General features: G+C 33.5%; 2 protein-coding genes across 3 annotated transcripts in view; one reads left to right on the top strand and one right to left on the bottom strand.

Moving 5' to 3' along the window:
• The window catches only part of LOC120347099 (exosome RNA helicase MTR4-like), a 101,398-nt gene that overhangs the window by 65,802 nt on the left and 19,590 nt on the right, over positions 1–16,006 (top strand). Inside the window, exons 13-15 of the mRNA XM_039416940.2 lie at positions 11,941–12,066; positions 12,547–12,697; positions 13,448–13,620. Coding sequence (XP_039272874.2) covers positions 11,941–12,066; positions 12,547–12,697; positions 13,448–13,620 — 450 coding nt within the window. The remainder of the gene's footprint in view (positions 1–11,940; positions 12,067–12,546; positions 12,698–13,447; positions 13,621–16,006) is intronic.
• LOC120347103 (uncharacterized) lies at positions 5,963–11,168 on the bottom strand. Of its 2 annotated transcripts, none has more exons than XM_078117672.1 (6): positions 11,106–11,168; positions 10,348–10,596; positions 9,558–9,833; positions 8,612–8,674; positions 7,754–7,880; positions 5,963–7,158 (listed from the first exon to the last, which is right to left on the bottom strand). In XM_078117672.1, the coding sequence occupies exons 1-6, from the start codon at positions 11,146–11,148 to the stop codon at positions 6,954–6,956; spliced, it is 963 nt and encodes a 320-aa protein (XP_077973798.1). In that variant the 5' UTR covers positions 11,149–11,168; the 3' UTR covers positions 5,963–6,953. The 2 variants fall into 2 exon arrangements, with proteins under 2 accessions (XP_077973798.1, XP_077973799.1); XM_078117673.1 differs by having other exon boundaries at positions 10,348–10,593; positions 11,106–11,164.

Genomic DNA, 16,006 nt, shown 5'->3' with positions numbered 1-16,006 from the left:
TGGCAAAATGTATGTGAAAATCTATCACATACAAGCCCAAAATTTTTACCTCTGAGGTGTCGCAGAGATATATCCAGAGTTCTGTCCTAAAATTCATCGAAATTGTGAAATGTAAAATTGGAGAGAAAATTTTAGTCAGAAAATGTATAAACATGTTTTTTTTACTCAATGTATTCACCTCATACAATTTTTTTTCCTTTTCATTGATAATTGTTTGATATTTATCTTATACCAAGATGTTATAAGGGATTCTTTTTTGTTCATTGATATTTGTTGGTTTAAGCATTGGTTTTTATCTGAAGACCATTGAACTAGATTATTAAACCAGACAACTACTGCTCGCTATATTATGACTTGTAATGAAAAAAATATGATAAAATTTCACGCTTTCATTTATTTTGTTCCACTCTTTTATGCAAATGCCTCAATGGAGCCATTTTCATATTTCTGCCTTAATCTTGATTATTGGTTAATTGTTTTCTTAAGCAGTATAACAAGAAATCTGTTTGTCTTGTTTTAATATTGGAGTGTTTTCTAGATCTCGGAACATGTCTCCGTCGGTGTCTCTCAGGAGTGATAGTTGAATATAGTCATCGCATTCTCAAGCAAATTTAATAACCTTGATATGTCTTCTATTCTATTTTTGGTACTCTCATCGTGTGTGTACCAGGTTGAGAGTTAGGTCATAATTTTATTGCGTTTTTCCTTGTTTTAGTTTTATTACGTGTTGGTGACAGTCTGTGTTATCCAAGTGAATATACCTCCTGCCCACAGGCTTCAGTCTCTTTACACAACTTAAATATGCAAAAAATATGCAAACAAAATTAGTTACGTCCATATTGGTACACACACTTCTGAAGCGCCCTATTTTTAACATATTTTTCATGACATTCAAAAGCATATTTCCAAGTTCTGCTAATAAAAGATTAATTTTTACTTTGGACATTCTTATACATATGTCACATTAATGTCATACATCCCATGGGTAAAGATTGTCGGTATTCTTGATTTTCTTGCTATGTATTTCCTAATGAGGGCTCAAATGGTCATAACAGTCCACATGTATGACTTGTATTGTATTTTATTTTTCAAGGCATTGTTCATTTTCCACTGGTGTGGTATTATCTAATCGAGACAGATCATTGAGTCATGTGATATGTTTTGTATATACCTTGATTAACCTGCTAGCTAAAGTTAGAACTATCAAGTGTGATCGCTCATTATTATATCTGAGGAATGTGGCCCATCTCAATCATATTCCTTCCTGTAAATGGCCGATCAATATCAACCAAGTTTCCATTTTTCATATTCAGACTATGTTCGGTCATTTGATATCTTGATACTGCTCCATATTTTGCAATTGCCCTTTTTCTCTTTTTCTTGAGGGTTAAAAAATCATTACAAAACAGTGTTTTGAGTGGCATACCAGGTGTGAGGACTCATAGTTCATTCCTTAAATTGTGGCCCATCTCTATCCTATGCCCTGTTGTTGACAGTTAGCAATATCAATTATGATAATATGATGCTATACTGTTTTGTACTAGAACCATGTTTGAGCATTTGTTATTTTGTTACTCCTTCATGTTTTACATTTGCCTTTTTCTCTTGTTCGTGGGGGTTAGAAAATCATTACAAAGCAGTGTTTTGAGTGATGTCATCGTAGGTTGTCTGTTTTTATAATTCATCCTAATAAAGGTCGGGATTTACGTAATGTTGTCATAATCATCCTACTAGTTTCTGATTGCGTTTGTGTTTTTTCTGACGTACATTTGTGGGTAGATGATGCCTATTTCCTTGTATATGCCTTTGCCCTGATTGCTAAGTATTATTTTTGTATGCATCACGGGATTTATTAGTTCGAATGTTGTCTAATATAATGCTTTTTTACATCAGTTAATGGCTAAACCACAGGGTGGTGTCATAATCACACATGTTGCAAGATGGGTTATGGCTAGGGTTCTGAAACTTTTTGGGCCAAATCAAGAAGTGTTACCATGTTCATACAATACCAGCAGTTCACTAGCCTAAGGCATGTCCCCAGTTTAAAAACCCTGTAGTTAGTGTGTTGTTTACATGACTTTCTAAAAAAATTCCAACCTTATTAAAACTGAAAATATTCAAATATTTGTATGTGATTTTCTTGGCAAAGTAGGCCAATTTCACCAATACTATAACCTTTCGTCTTTTGTCTTTATGTGTGTCATTTTAAAAAGCATGTTGGAACTGCTCTATTTCTGATATCAATCAACAATCAGTGTTTTGTTAGCTTTTCACAAGTTGGGAAGTTCTATAATTTCCACAATATTTTAAACACTATATTTCGTTTGATAGCGGTTATAGTTGGTCTACCATATAGGTGTAACTGAAATGATAAACAAGTCAGGGTTGTCCAAAGAATTCTCATTTTAGGTTGACCAAATCTTAATAGGGCCAAGAGAGTTTATAAATTAGAATTGTTATATGAGCTTTATCTTATTAGAGCATATTAGAATCCTTTGGCACATATTTTTATAGACAATTTATTCATAGTATTTGAAATAGTAAAAATAGTATAATGTTATTGAATTTTATGCTTTTTTTGCAATTTAGTTTAAACTTCATTGTTAACAAGTAGCAGAAATGGATTTGTGGTTGCAACATCATTTCTGTTGAAAAGGTCACAAAATAATTTGACTAATTGTTGTTACCTGTGCTCGAAGATCTGACATTTATTTAGTCATGTCTTGTCATGGCAATAAAGGTCATTATTATCCTACCATTGCCAACATGGTGTATTGCAAAATTCATATAACATGTGACGTGCTATTTCCTTATCTCTTAACAGAGACCAATTATGGAGTCTTATGCAATGCCATTGATCTTCTGCTTATTATAGTATCAAATCATAATTGTTGCTGAATCCACAAATTGAATTCTTGAGAATTGCCAAATGTAAACCGTGCAATGGTGATTGGTCAATAATTCATAATTTTATGTTCTGATAATCAGATTTTGTTCCTTGCTGCACTGATTTGGGTACTCCCGTAGTATATGTACCAGGTTAGGGTTAGGCCATAATTTTATTCTGATTGTCCTGATTTTAATTCTATTACAAGTTCGGGGACTGTCTGTGTTAGCCAAGTGAATATACCCCCTGCCCATAGGTTTCATTCCCTTGAAACAAATTGATTTAAAGTAGGCGAACGTACATACATTTCTGGAGCGCCCTGATTTGTACTGATTAAAGTTACCCAGTGCCCCCTTTTTGTTTTTTTGTGCTTGTACTTGTGATACTTTTGTTAATTTATTTTTGACACATTCTGGCTATCTGGGTATAGTTCTCTGTTTTGTGTATTGTTAGTTTGCACTGATATAGTTTGAATTTTTGTGTAGATTTTACATCATTTGAACAGCGAAGTTTATTTTTAGATCTAACATTTTAAAATTAGTTGAAATATTAAAAAAATAACATTAAATTTTTATGCTATTTTAAGTTTATTTAGTCTCTGTCTCTAAGTTTGGTCTGTAATTTCCAACAAGTAGCAGAAATGGGTTTGGTGACAGTAACATTGTTACTGTTGGAAAGGTCACAAAATTACTTGACTAATTATTATATCTTGTGCTCAAAGGCCAGACATTAACGGAAGAAGAGAAAAATTTCTGAGTCAAGATTTGTAATGGCAATAAAGGTTATTAATTATTATTTCACGACACCTAACGTGGTGTATTGCAAAATTTACATAACATGTGACGTGCTATTTCCTTGTGGCTTAACAGAGGGCAATGAAATATTCTTATGCATTATCATTGATCTTATTTATACTCATGATTGTTAAATCATGATTGTTGCAGATTGAATATATTGCTTCCAAGATATGGAAAGCCCAGGATATTTCTTGAACGGTACATATGTCACACCAAGGTCATACATCTCATGTGTAAAGATTTTTTCCTCTTTGTACTGATTGAAGTTACCATGTGCCCCTTTTTCACTTTATTTATTTTTTAGACATTCTGGATTCGAGGACCAGTGAATTTTTTTCTTGGCCTATCAAACCAACTGCGTACACCGAGATAATTTATTTTTACATTAGTTACATATACCATGACATGTAATTCTCGGACAGCAAACAAAAGGGTGACTCCCAAAGGCTTAAAATTTTTAAAAACTGGAAAGGGAATTTTGGAGTTTATCGATACCATATATTCATTTGGCCCTCACAGATGTAAATGAAGTAAAAATACTTGAACAATTACTGATTAAAAAACAACAAAATTGGTTGAGATATATTGAGAACTGACCTCATAACGAAATTGGAATTGTAAAAGGATATTACGGACACCCTGTATAACAATGAATAAACGGAGAGTACAAGTTTTACCAAGCTTTCACTAGAGAATGGTCTAGCTTTATCGGGTAGAGTAAGCTTGTCAAATCTTTTATTATGTTGAATGATATTCCGCTCTTCTGGTTTAAATACTTCGGCTTAAGTCTTATTTGAACATCCTTGTGATAGAGGTCACTAAGAATCAGGCAGTACAAGCAAAGTAAAATGAAAAATCGTCAGTTTGCCACACGTTCAATCAACACATCAATTGAAATATACATTGATATTGAGACATTCAACATTGCTGCGAAATGTTTTAACAGAGTGGTGTAATGTAGAGCTTCCTGAAGTTTTAGGCTCGTGAACCTGTCCAATATATTTCCTCGACCCCCTTTTCCGAGTAGTGCACCGCTGCTTGAGTGTAACGATCGAACCAGGCATTGTTATGTAAGCGAGCAGCTTCTCTGATCCTATGTATTTGCTCGAAATCGTGATATTTATTTTTTGCACTAGTTTTAAAAATTGTGTTTCGAGTGAAAAGTCTAAAAAATACAATAGTTACAGTACTTTATGTGAAATTGGCGTAATCTTTGCGACCCCTAAAATTCATTGCGCAACTCTTTCGTGGTTGCATGTCCCTAGTTTGGTTAGCCTTTGCGTAATATACAAATATTCTTTGCACAACGCATAGCTTAGTAAGATAATATAGATGGAGACTTGATTTTCCCAGTATTACTTCCTGTAATAATTATAGTGTATGAATTATAGCAATATTATAGACTTGATTCCCCCTGTTCAAGCCTGGTAATAATCTATATATACCTACCGGCCTCACTTGAAGCATTCCTTGTACAAGATGTATACGATCTCAATGTTTTCTTGATAGTCTTTTAAACACTTATGGTATAAGAGTTTTCATTCTTTGTTTATTTGGAAGCAGTCGAAACAGGAAATTAAATATGGGATTGCTAATAACTTCTTAATATGTCAATGGTTCATATAATAGAAGTCGCCAATCTGGCTCCAATCTATTTGAGATAAGTAAATATATTGATATAATAAAGAAATTATCAGGTTTTCAGACCAATTATTGACACTGGTGTACACATATGGGTCATTCACTAGATGCTTATTGTTGTTGTTTTAAAGTTGTCTTAATATGCGCTCCAGAAATATGTGTACCAATATGGAGGTAATTAATTTTGTACACCTATTTCAAGTTGTGTGAAGGGACTGAAACCTGTGGTCAGGGTGTATATTCACTTGGCTATCACAGACAGTCCCAGAACTCGTAATAGTACTAAAATAAGGCAAATCATAATGAATTATGGTCTAATCCTAACCTGGTACATATACAACAGGAGTATGTCTTCATGGGATGTTTTTACTATATACTTCTTTCTGCTTTAACCTCAAATTTTATTTTATTTTTTTCAATTCATAGGAACACTGTTCGGCGTTTGACCAATTTTTCGACTTTTTCTCTCATGTGTATCTAACCTTGCTATTTGAGTGTCCAAATTTGTGCAACAAATTCCTACTTTAACTAAAACATCAAAATTTGTAATTAGTTTGGTTGTGGCAGCATCAAGATGGGCCAGATTGAATTACCCCACAGGCTGGATTTAACCTGCAGGCCATAGTAGACTAAAACGCATAAAATGATGATTGAACCACTTTGAAAATTTCTTGAATAATTGTTTTATTACAGTAGCAGAATTTAAAAAAAATTTGATAAAATATGTAAATTAATAACGAAACTTGATTTGATAATTGGCAATACATTATATCAGGGGTGTGCAACCTTTTATACGGGAAGACCGGGTACAAACGACTGGGTGAAAACCGCGAGCCACAACTTATTCAACATAGGCTTTCTAGTCGTTGCAAGCACAAAAAGTTCAATAATTGATCCTATGATATCCGGTATTTGCTTTGCACAAGCAAGTTGTTAAAGCATTGTGACGTCATATGCATAGATATTAAATTGGACTCAGGTATAGGCTTTGTCACTCGAAAAGATTTGAATTACTCGCACGTATGACATTAAATTAAATTGAAAACTCGCTTCGCGGGCCACACACCATTTTTAATTGGCACTTCCCTGTGGGCCGCATTTGGCCCACAAGCTTCGCTATGCACACCCCTGCACTATATACCTGATCAAACCCATTGATAGATAACCACCATACTAAATTGACAGAGTTAAAAATTTTGCAAAAGTTTATTTTAGTACAAGGAAAATAAGAAAAGGATAAATATGTGTTAGCTGTGACTGTGCTGTGAAGATAGCAATGGAGTCGACTTTCATCAGGTCTGTTTTTATATCAACATCTATGCAACAACTTTTTAAGCCGCTCCATCTTTCAAGAATTTGTCAAATCACGTGTCCCACCTCTAAAATATTCAGCTAACAATAGGCTACAAATTACAGATATTAGGGTGAAAGTATTTTTTATACAAAAACACGTTGTTTATACGTATACATCATAAGAAAATGTAAACAATAAAAAAATGTAAATATCCAAAATAAGGCGGGGAAGATCAAATCTGACAAATATTTTCATTTTTATTAGCTTCACATCCTCACAATAATTGTCTACGCTCCTCTCGTTGGGCGGGCCCCACCATCTGTGAACTCCTGATCTATTCATATTCATATTCTCTATCATATATATCCTCGTATTGGTGACTATTCTTTCCATTATTTTGATTTGGAATTTCATATCCACTGTCATCAGTTGTTGGTGCACGGTTGTTAAAAGTTATTTCCTGTTCCACAGCTGCTCCACGTGCTTCTGGTGTTCCTTTTTGTCCTGTTTTCTTTGTAATCTTCTTTTTGGTTTGGTATCTTCATAGACAAAAAAAATATTACTTTCAAAGTCTTTGTTTTGGACTAGTTTAGTAGAAAGGTGAAAAGATTTTTCAGAGTTTGTTATATTAACTTAATTGACAATGATTGTAATATTATAGACAGTTATATTTTGTTTTGTCTGAAAAAGGTTAGACTGTGATCTAACGAAACATCACAAATATACTTTTCTATTTTGTGGAAATAGATTATGCTATTTGTCTTTATATTCAATCCCATTCAAGCATCTTAGTGGCCAAATGCATAGTCGGGAATTTTAAAGGGGTGGGTTCCTGTAATTTCTATTCGCCTAATAGACCGTAACAGCTAGTGGCTCGTTTTCAAGTATTGAGGTTCTAAAAAGTGTTTCAAGCCACAAAAAATTGCTCTGTATGATATAGAATTTTTTACATTTCAAAAGGGCGGACCAAACCGCAAACCCCACTCGCCCTGGGTACTTTGCAGCTCATGGCAACTGACACATACTAATCCAAAGTAGGAAATAGACAAGAAGAAATGACCTCCAGTTCAATATACAGCCCCTATTTTGCAAGTGAAACTTAATTTTCAAGCTATAAGTTTTTAATTTCCTAACCTCTTCAGAATGTATGAAAATGCAATCCCAATAGCAAAGCCTCCAATTATTCCTATCACTGCTGCAATGGCTGCATTCACATTTTCTTGAGAACATTCATGTGATTTCACTGTAGTGGTATTTGATTCTGAAATTTATTATTATGAATATATGATGTTTTTTTATTCACAAATGAATAGAATTGCAGAATTGAATATACATGATGTCCATGAAGTCCCTTTATAATTTCAATTTTTTATGAAGTCAGTTCTCAATATATCTTAACTAGGTTTGTTGTTTTTAAAACAGTAATTGTATTATCAAGTATTTTCACTTCATATCTGTGAGGGCCAAAACAACATATGGTATCGATAAATCCCTTTGCAATTTTAAAAAATTGAGTCTTCGTGGACACCATATAATGCACAAATTAGGCATTGTCACTATATTATATCAATTGCTCATTATAGTAATACTTGGCTTTGTGAATATGTTGCCATGTTTTCCTTGTAGTTTTTTTGACTCAAACATAAATGAACATAAATGTTCTGAATCAATGGAAAGTCAGGATATTTCTTTCATAGCATTAATAATATGGTAATATCCACTTTGTACATAACTCGTATACTTTTGAAGTTCAATATATTAGGACAGTCGAAAAACATAATATTTTGATGCCAAGTGCAAACAGAAAATTTGTATGATATTCTAAGATACTTTTGTTCTCTCTCGGTCGTTTTGTTGCTTTTATTATTGGCCGGACATTTTAAAATTTTATGGGATTAACAGCTTTTGTATCGGCCCCAGCTGACCAGGAATTTTAAATATCATTTCTAAATATCATTTTTAAATATTGTGTAAAATAATAGTATGAATTACTTGCTGTGTTGCTTTCGTAAATTGGATCTGTAACTCCTGGTCTTGTTGTTGGGTTTTGAGTAGCTGGAGATAAAATGTAAAATTTTATGCTTACGGTAAAAAAATGATAAAATTAAAAAAATTTTGCACTAATTGCATTCAAGACCTCTTTCCAAAAATACCAGCTCTTTAGCAATATTTTTAAATATTGGTGTTCGCCTTGTTTGGAGTGTTGAAGTCGAACCATTTTAATGTGAAAATAATAGACATAATGTATGGCTTGTAAATCACCATTTCTATGGTAGTATTCAAGGCAGTGCAATGAAACGACTCAGCGGTGTGGTACATTATGCTAAGCATTGCGAATACACTCGCCACCGCACCTCTGATTATCTTCCATGGGGAATAATATTGGCAAGAGGTTTGCTGTACTCTTGTAGGGTAGTTCACGTAACAGCTGGCTTCCTCCATCAAATCCATCATCTGAATTGAATAACTGACTAACTAAACCCATACCCCGAGATAAATATGTAAATCCTATCCTAAAATTTAAATTGTGTCATGTAAAGAGACCATTTCTTGAAAGACTGGAATTCTTCTGGTTTGGCATTACTTGCCCAATTCATTTTATCCTGGGTGAGGTGCTGGCCATGGTATTTCAACCAGAGATGTGTCATCTGTGATGCCAACAATTTCTAGGCCATTAACTCTTCTAAATTTGAAAACATAAAGAAATAGGTGCTCCAGAAGTATATGTGTACCAATATGGAGGTAACTAATTTTGTTTGCCTACTTTACATCAAGTTTTGCAAAGGGACTGAAACCTATGGGCAGAGATGTATTCACTTGGCTAACACGGACAGTCCTCGAACTCGTAATAGAACTAAAATAAAGAAATCGTAATAAAATTATGGCCCAATCCTAACCTGTTAACACATACTATGAGAGTACCAAGAAATATTCTTACTGCTAATTTGTGCTGACACCACTGCTGTTGTGGTTTGCTCACAGCTGATAGGAAGGTATTGGATTCTGAAATATTTCGTGTAACCAAACAGGTTATTTGATCTGTATTGCAATTTGTATGAACTTCTGGATATATTTCTCCAATGAATGATGGAATCACATTTATGGTTCTTATCTGGTATTTGTGATTTTATTTTGTTGATGCCGCAACTAGTTGAATGAGTTGTTATCACAGTACAGTGCTTTTGCTGGTAGTCGCATACATATCCATTCAAGTCTGTAATAATTTATAATATATTTCAATTAACAAACTGATCTGATCTGATCTTATCTGATCTGTGAGGACATTACAATTTCCCAAACAAATGCTTTGTGCTTGGTTGAAAACGTGTGATTAGAAATTGTTTGGATTTTGGATTTAGCGTTTTCTAAACGTAAAAATGTTTGAGGAGATATTTTCGGCTCACACACATTATTATTTATAAAATTTTTTAAGGAAAATCTTCACACAGAGAAAATAAATATTAATTATTATTATAAAAATTTGTCACATAGACACTAGACAGACTATTATCATTTACAATGATCAATACTGCTGCTCTGCATTGAAAAGACCAGCATTGACTGATTTACTGAGTATTAAAACTTAACCGATTGCCTCCCTTGAGAAGGTTTGTGTCTTCTCAAATATGGAGTAAACGCAATAATAAACCCCTCAATTATGCAACATTTAAAAGTATCACAAGAAACTAATAAATATTGTAAAAAAGTTGATAAATTATTTTTCTCACATGTACTTGGAAATCTTATAGCTCCAGAGCAACCCTGAATGTTCGCATTTGTATAAGACAGAGATTCATTCTGTAGCAAAAGCACAAGTGCATAATTGTCATCATTTTCAAAGCTTGTTGGTATTGTCCAATCACATTCGCAGTTGTATTCATTACCTGAACCATACGTGATATTTTCGCTCTCTGTTCCAAGTATTGGATTTGGGCAATCAGTGCATAATGCTGCTTCATTCATACTGATCATATCTGCTATAGGAAAATAAGTAAAAATATAAGTTTATTTCGACTACATAATCAGCATAAAAGACGATAAAATAATACGTAAATCAAATAAATAATAATATTTACAGAAGTTATTTTAAAAGAAAATTTGCAGTTTTGTACCCAATATCTAATGAATCATTACATCACACCCAATATCACTACAATAAACACATATCATCTGAAATTCAGCCAGCTATTCTTTCTATTTTCATAATAATATGAATTTATATGGTACTCAAATATGAATAAAAGACTCAACATTTGTACTACAAATACATCTGGCATAAATTTTAATTCACATTATATTCCATTGAGACAATTTAAATTTATAAAAGAAATTGAATACATTTATTAGTTGCCTACTGATAAAAACACATATTCAATTAAAAAAAAATGATTTATTATGCATTGAATAGTATTTAAGATTTAATTGGATATATTTATCTATTAATAGTTTAATATGGTTTCTTTCAAGAAGCATTAAACATACTTACCTATAAATAGCAGAATTATGACGTTGATGATATATTTTAGCATGGCTCTAATTTATAATTTGTATTATCCCACTAATTGTTTGAAACTTGAAACAAAAAATACAATTAACAAATAAATACCCAAACTCTATATTCAGATAACTTATTGAATAGCTCAACTAACCATAATCTTGTACTGGTCAAATCTCAATGGTTTAAGTTTTTGTTCACCCCATAAATAAATGAATGAGTGCCAGTTACACCTTAGATCCCAGTACGCTTCCTTATTACTCTTTGTTATTGTCAAAGGCATCACATGCTTGGATGGACTTCTGTATCATAATTTCTTAAGATGATTTCTCAATGCTAATTAATTACAAATGGAAATTGAAATCTTTAAGTTTGTTATGGCGTACTTTGGGCTAAACATTTGCGTAACTGATACCTTATTCATAACCTGCCAATAAAATATTGGTTTTATCAATTCAATATCTCTTTATCAGCTATATTTTGATTAAAAGTTGTTGCATAATGATCTCAATTAGTCTCTTGTTGAAATTTATGATTGGGTAAGATGTCGTCCAGAATTGGTTTATCAGCTTTTCACTTATCAGCTAAATTAGTTGATGAGAGCTTAATGTGTAATTAAAATTAATTGTTTTCTTGTTGCTATTTAATGACCAATTCACGCTATAATATTTGGAGATAACTCCATTAGAGGAGAACAACTGCTTCAGAGCCTGGTTTGAAGTAGAGTTATAAAAAGCTGTCATGATAAATTTATTAAATTGAATTTAAATTAATCGGCCATTTTTGTGACTGTGATTTATATTTATTTATTCTTCCATTTATTCAGATCACTGGTGGAGAATACATTCAGATGAGTGGGAGAGCTGGTAGAAGAGGAATGGATGACAGAGGAATTGTCATTATTATGGTCGATGAAAAAATGTCTCCAAGCGTCGGAAAGAATTTATTGAAGGTTGGAAGCAATTCTTGTTAAAAAAATTTAAATAAAAGGGGTAGATTCCCGAACTTTAGAATTTGAAAGCTACTTTGAGTTTTTCGGGTTCGGTTAATGAATATGTATAATGGCTACCTTTCATTCTTGACAAGTAAAACTGATTGAAAACTAACAAAATAGCTACCGCAACTGAGATTTGTACTATATTATGATAAATGAGTTGTTTTCAAAATACTGCATTTTTTGAGTGTTTTACAAGGTTGGAGAATTTTTCACATTACCTCACTTTGTTTCTGTTCTTAATAATATTGATTTCAATCCAGCGTGGACCAGTTGAGGATCTCCTCAGGATGTAATGTTGGATGTATGTTCGGTGGACTTTGAAAATATTCCACTCTATAAAAGACTCAATCAAACCTTACTCCCCCTACTTGTTAGCTCTTTTGTTAATAAGTTTATGTCTTTGAATTTCACTAATACTTAACCGTTTGGTTTCAGGGTTCTCCTGATCCATTGAATTCGGCATTCCGTCTCACATACAACATGGTACTGAACCTTCTTCGTGTTGAAGAAATCAACCCTGAATACATGCTGGAAAAATCATTTTATCAATTTCAACATTACAAGGCAGTCCCTGAAATAATGGACAGTAAGTGAATAATTTCAATAAATTGAATAAATTTATTCTTCTCATGAGTAATTCATTTTTTTTTTCATTTTTTTCATTTCTTTAAATAAAATAAAAAACAAGTGGTTAAAAGTAATAGACTTGGAAGAAAACAAACAAGGATATTTATCTCTGGGGGAAGACAAGTTTGATAAAGATAATCATATGGCAAACCACAGTCTCTAATTAGGATTCAAGTCGGGTATGGGAATAGTTAACCAGTTAACACTACCACATGCATTGACTTAGGAAGTGGAGGAAGTCTTAACCAACTGCTTATGTAACCAATCATGACAATGGCAAGAAGTGGCTTATTTTACATCCTTTGTACCAAGTCATTTGAAATGTGGGACCCGGTTATGATAGCTTAGTTGTTACTTATCGATCTTGATCGGTAAGGTATTTGCTTGTTTGTCTGTCTGTTAGACACTTACCTATGTTACGCGATATCTCACGAAAGCGAGGTTGAATCTGCTCCAAATTTTGCATGTGTATTCATCATATCTAGGACCAAAATTTTGATTGCCTTTTGATTTTGAATGAATTATGTCGTATAATTATCGAGTTATCAATTAATTAGTGATGGGACACATGGTGTCGCTATTGAGTCGGGATACACGCCGCTAGATCGATAAGTCGGCGGTCTCCGATCGCTATCTCGTATTATCTTTACTCAGTTTAGAGTTTTGTTCAGACAGTAATTTTTACAATCTTCATCCTCAAATCTCACAGAGGTCAAGAACCTGGAAAAGGAATATGATGAAATCAAGATATCAGATGAAGACGTGGCGATGAATTATTACAAGATTCGACAACAGTTGGGAAAACTAGCTGGTCAAATGGAAGAATTTATTCACATGCCAAAGTATTGTCTGCCTTTCCTACAACCTGGGAGATTGGTAAAGGTAAGAGTGTAAATAAATATGTGACATTTTGTGTAAAAAAATTAGACTATAAGCAGAACTTGGAATTTGTTCAAATTGATACTGTAATACAGGGTGGTTCAAACCTGGTTGTGTGGGTCGCATGTGGCCCAACAGAACAATTTTAGCGAACACTAAAGCAGTAATTCGATTACTTTTGGGTTTTCCTGTCTGCAACCTGCAAGACCTTCTAAAATTCTCCATTCTCGCAACCTTGGACCACCCTGCAGTAATATATTAAAACTTGATTAATTGTTTCGGTGATACCCATTTTTATATGACGCTCATTCAGGCTATTCTCTACATAAAAGGCCCGTTTTAACCTGCCACTGAGCTGAGAGTCGTGGATGAAATGGAATCACTCCGTTTCGGTATTGCCTACCTACACCACAGGTTCTCAAAGTGCTCCATAACAGGGTCCTAGGGCTTCGCGAGAGCTATTGTCAACTCATAAAAATACTGAATATTTTTTAAATACAAAGCAGCAAATACACCCCTAGTCCTTGAATAAGTTAATTTTAGTTTACTCAGGAACCTCAATCTGTAAACAACAAGATATTTTTTTTGTTTCTGTTTTATAAATTTATTGTGGGCTTCGTAAATAATAGCCAATCTTTTCTTGGGATCCATAACAGCATGTGTGCTTCAGAAGTGTGTGTACCAATATGGAGTAGGGATGGGCAAAATAGAATACCCAATCCGGAGAAATTCGAATCCAAAAGGATCCGGTTTTCGCCTCTTCACCGCCGTGCGTCAATTTTTGTATTTGAGATTTTTTAATTAATAATCTCTGACGAGCGTTTTCTCTCGCGACGAAATCTCTCTCGTTTAATTATGCTTGTGTTTTCTCGCCAAGAACCTGCAAAAGCGGCTTACATCAAACACCGTAAACCCAGCTTGTATACGCCAAACACGAAGACGTCGTTATTGCATTCTTTTTGCGTTTACAATTTTACAATCTAGTTCCCTTAGCTTATAGTAATAATTATTATTGGTGCCGACTGCCGACATACTGACGTTTTTCCGATTACAACAATCTCAAATTTTTGGAATACTTGAAAAACTCTTTATTTTAAATTAAATGACTTTTCGATTTCTCACTGAAAATGATGTGTACCAGACCTTCGATGTCAAAACATTATTTGCGATTAATTTACATCAAATTTTATTTTCCATGATACTCCGTTTCCGAAAATACAAGATTATATCGTAAAACAAGGAGTTTGTTACAATTCTTTTGCACTTACAATTACATATTTTCGAAATTAAAGTTGCTGATGGATTCGTACATATTGTCCAAGCTTGACAAACGTTTGGTCGAGTGTCAGGCGGTACTTTAGTTGACGATAAATTAAAAGAATTTCCACACATGGTAAAGACAGTTCTCCTACTCGGCCATAACTATTGATGAACATTATGCAATTATGCGTATCGCCGAGACGGGGTTTATATATAACGATAAAAACTAAAAATTAAGATTTTGGAATAGAAATGAATATGCCTATAGATGTTATTTAACGAGTCGGACTCGCAGAAAATAAACACGCTGACATGGTTGATTATAATTGATAGTCGTTAAATTTATTTTACAATAATAATTAACGCGTCCTACTAAGTGTGGCAGCAGTTGCGGCAGCAAAAATTGCAGCGGCCTCGGTTTGGCTTTTGTGGCGCTCTCACATTAATAGTTATTTAATGTATTTTCATACCTATTATTTGTATTTCACAATTTAGTATTATAGTGTATAATGCGCTATTCAATTTAACATATTAGCAATTAGAGATCACATTAATTTTGAAGCGTTAAAATTCTTATATTCCATTGTCATTATATCCCGAAATCTAATCAAATTTGCTCTTTTAAATTTGTGATTGTAACCCATCAATATGGTGGGAGAATTCCCACATTTTAATAACCATGAAAATAGAATAGGATTCGGTATTCTGGATTCGATTTAAGTATTCTAGAATATTCTAGAAGGACTGAAACCTATGGGCATGGGGTATATTCACTTGGCTAAAACAGACAGTCCCCGAACTCGTAATAGAACTAAAACAAGTAAAATTGGAACAAATTATGGCCAAACCCTAACCTGATACACACATGACGGGTGTTGAGAACCCCTGGCCTACACAATTTATTGTGCCGGTTGAAGTGCTGTGCGTAGGAGTTGAAGTCAAGATCTGTAACCTGCGATACCGGCACAACCCAACTAGGCTGTAAATATACCTTTCTTTGTTTACTTTGAACATTTGCCTAAGGTTTTACATCTATCTTAACTTGCAATATGTTATCAAATTCCATTTACCACGAGCACTTTGCTTCAATCAACTTTTGGTTTTAATATATAAGTAGTCTACTTCTCCC

This window comes from Styela clava, chromosome 11, assembly GCF_964204865.1.
Source record: "Styela clava chromosome 11, kaStyClav1.hap1.2, whole genome shotgun sequence".
Taxonomy (NCBI): Eukaryota; Metazoa; Chordata; class Ascidiacea; order Stolidobranchia; family Styelidae; genus Styela; species Styela clava.
The sequence above is the reverse complement of the archived record's forward strand: the minus strand, read 5'-3'. Positions and strand labels throughout refer to the sequence as shown.

Coding starts and splice junctions, on each gene's coding strand:
- LOC120347103 (XM_078117672.1), bottom strand. CDS start 11,148: ATGCTAAAATATATCATCAACGTCATAATTCTGCTATTTATAG. Junction 8,675..9,557: donor GGTGTCAGCACAAATTAGCA/GTAAGAATATTT, acceptor TTTTATCTCCAG/CTACTCAAAACCCAACAACA. Junction 7,881..8,611: donor TTACGAAAGCAACACAGCAA/GTAATTCATACT, acceptor AATAAATTTCAG/AATCAAATACCACTACAGTG.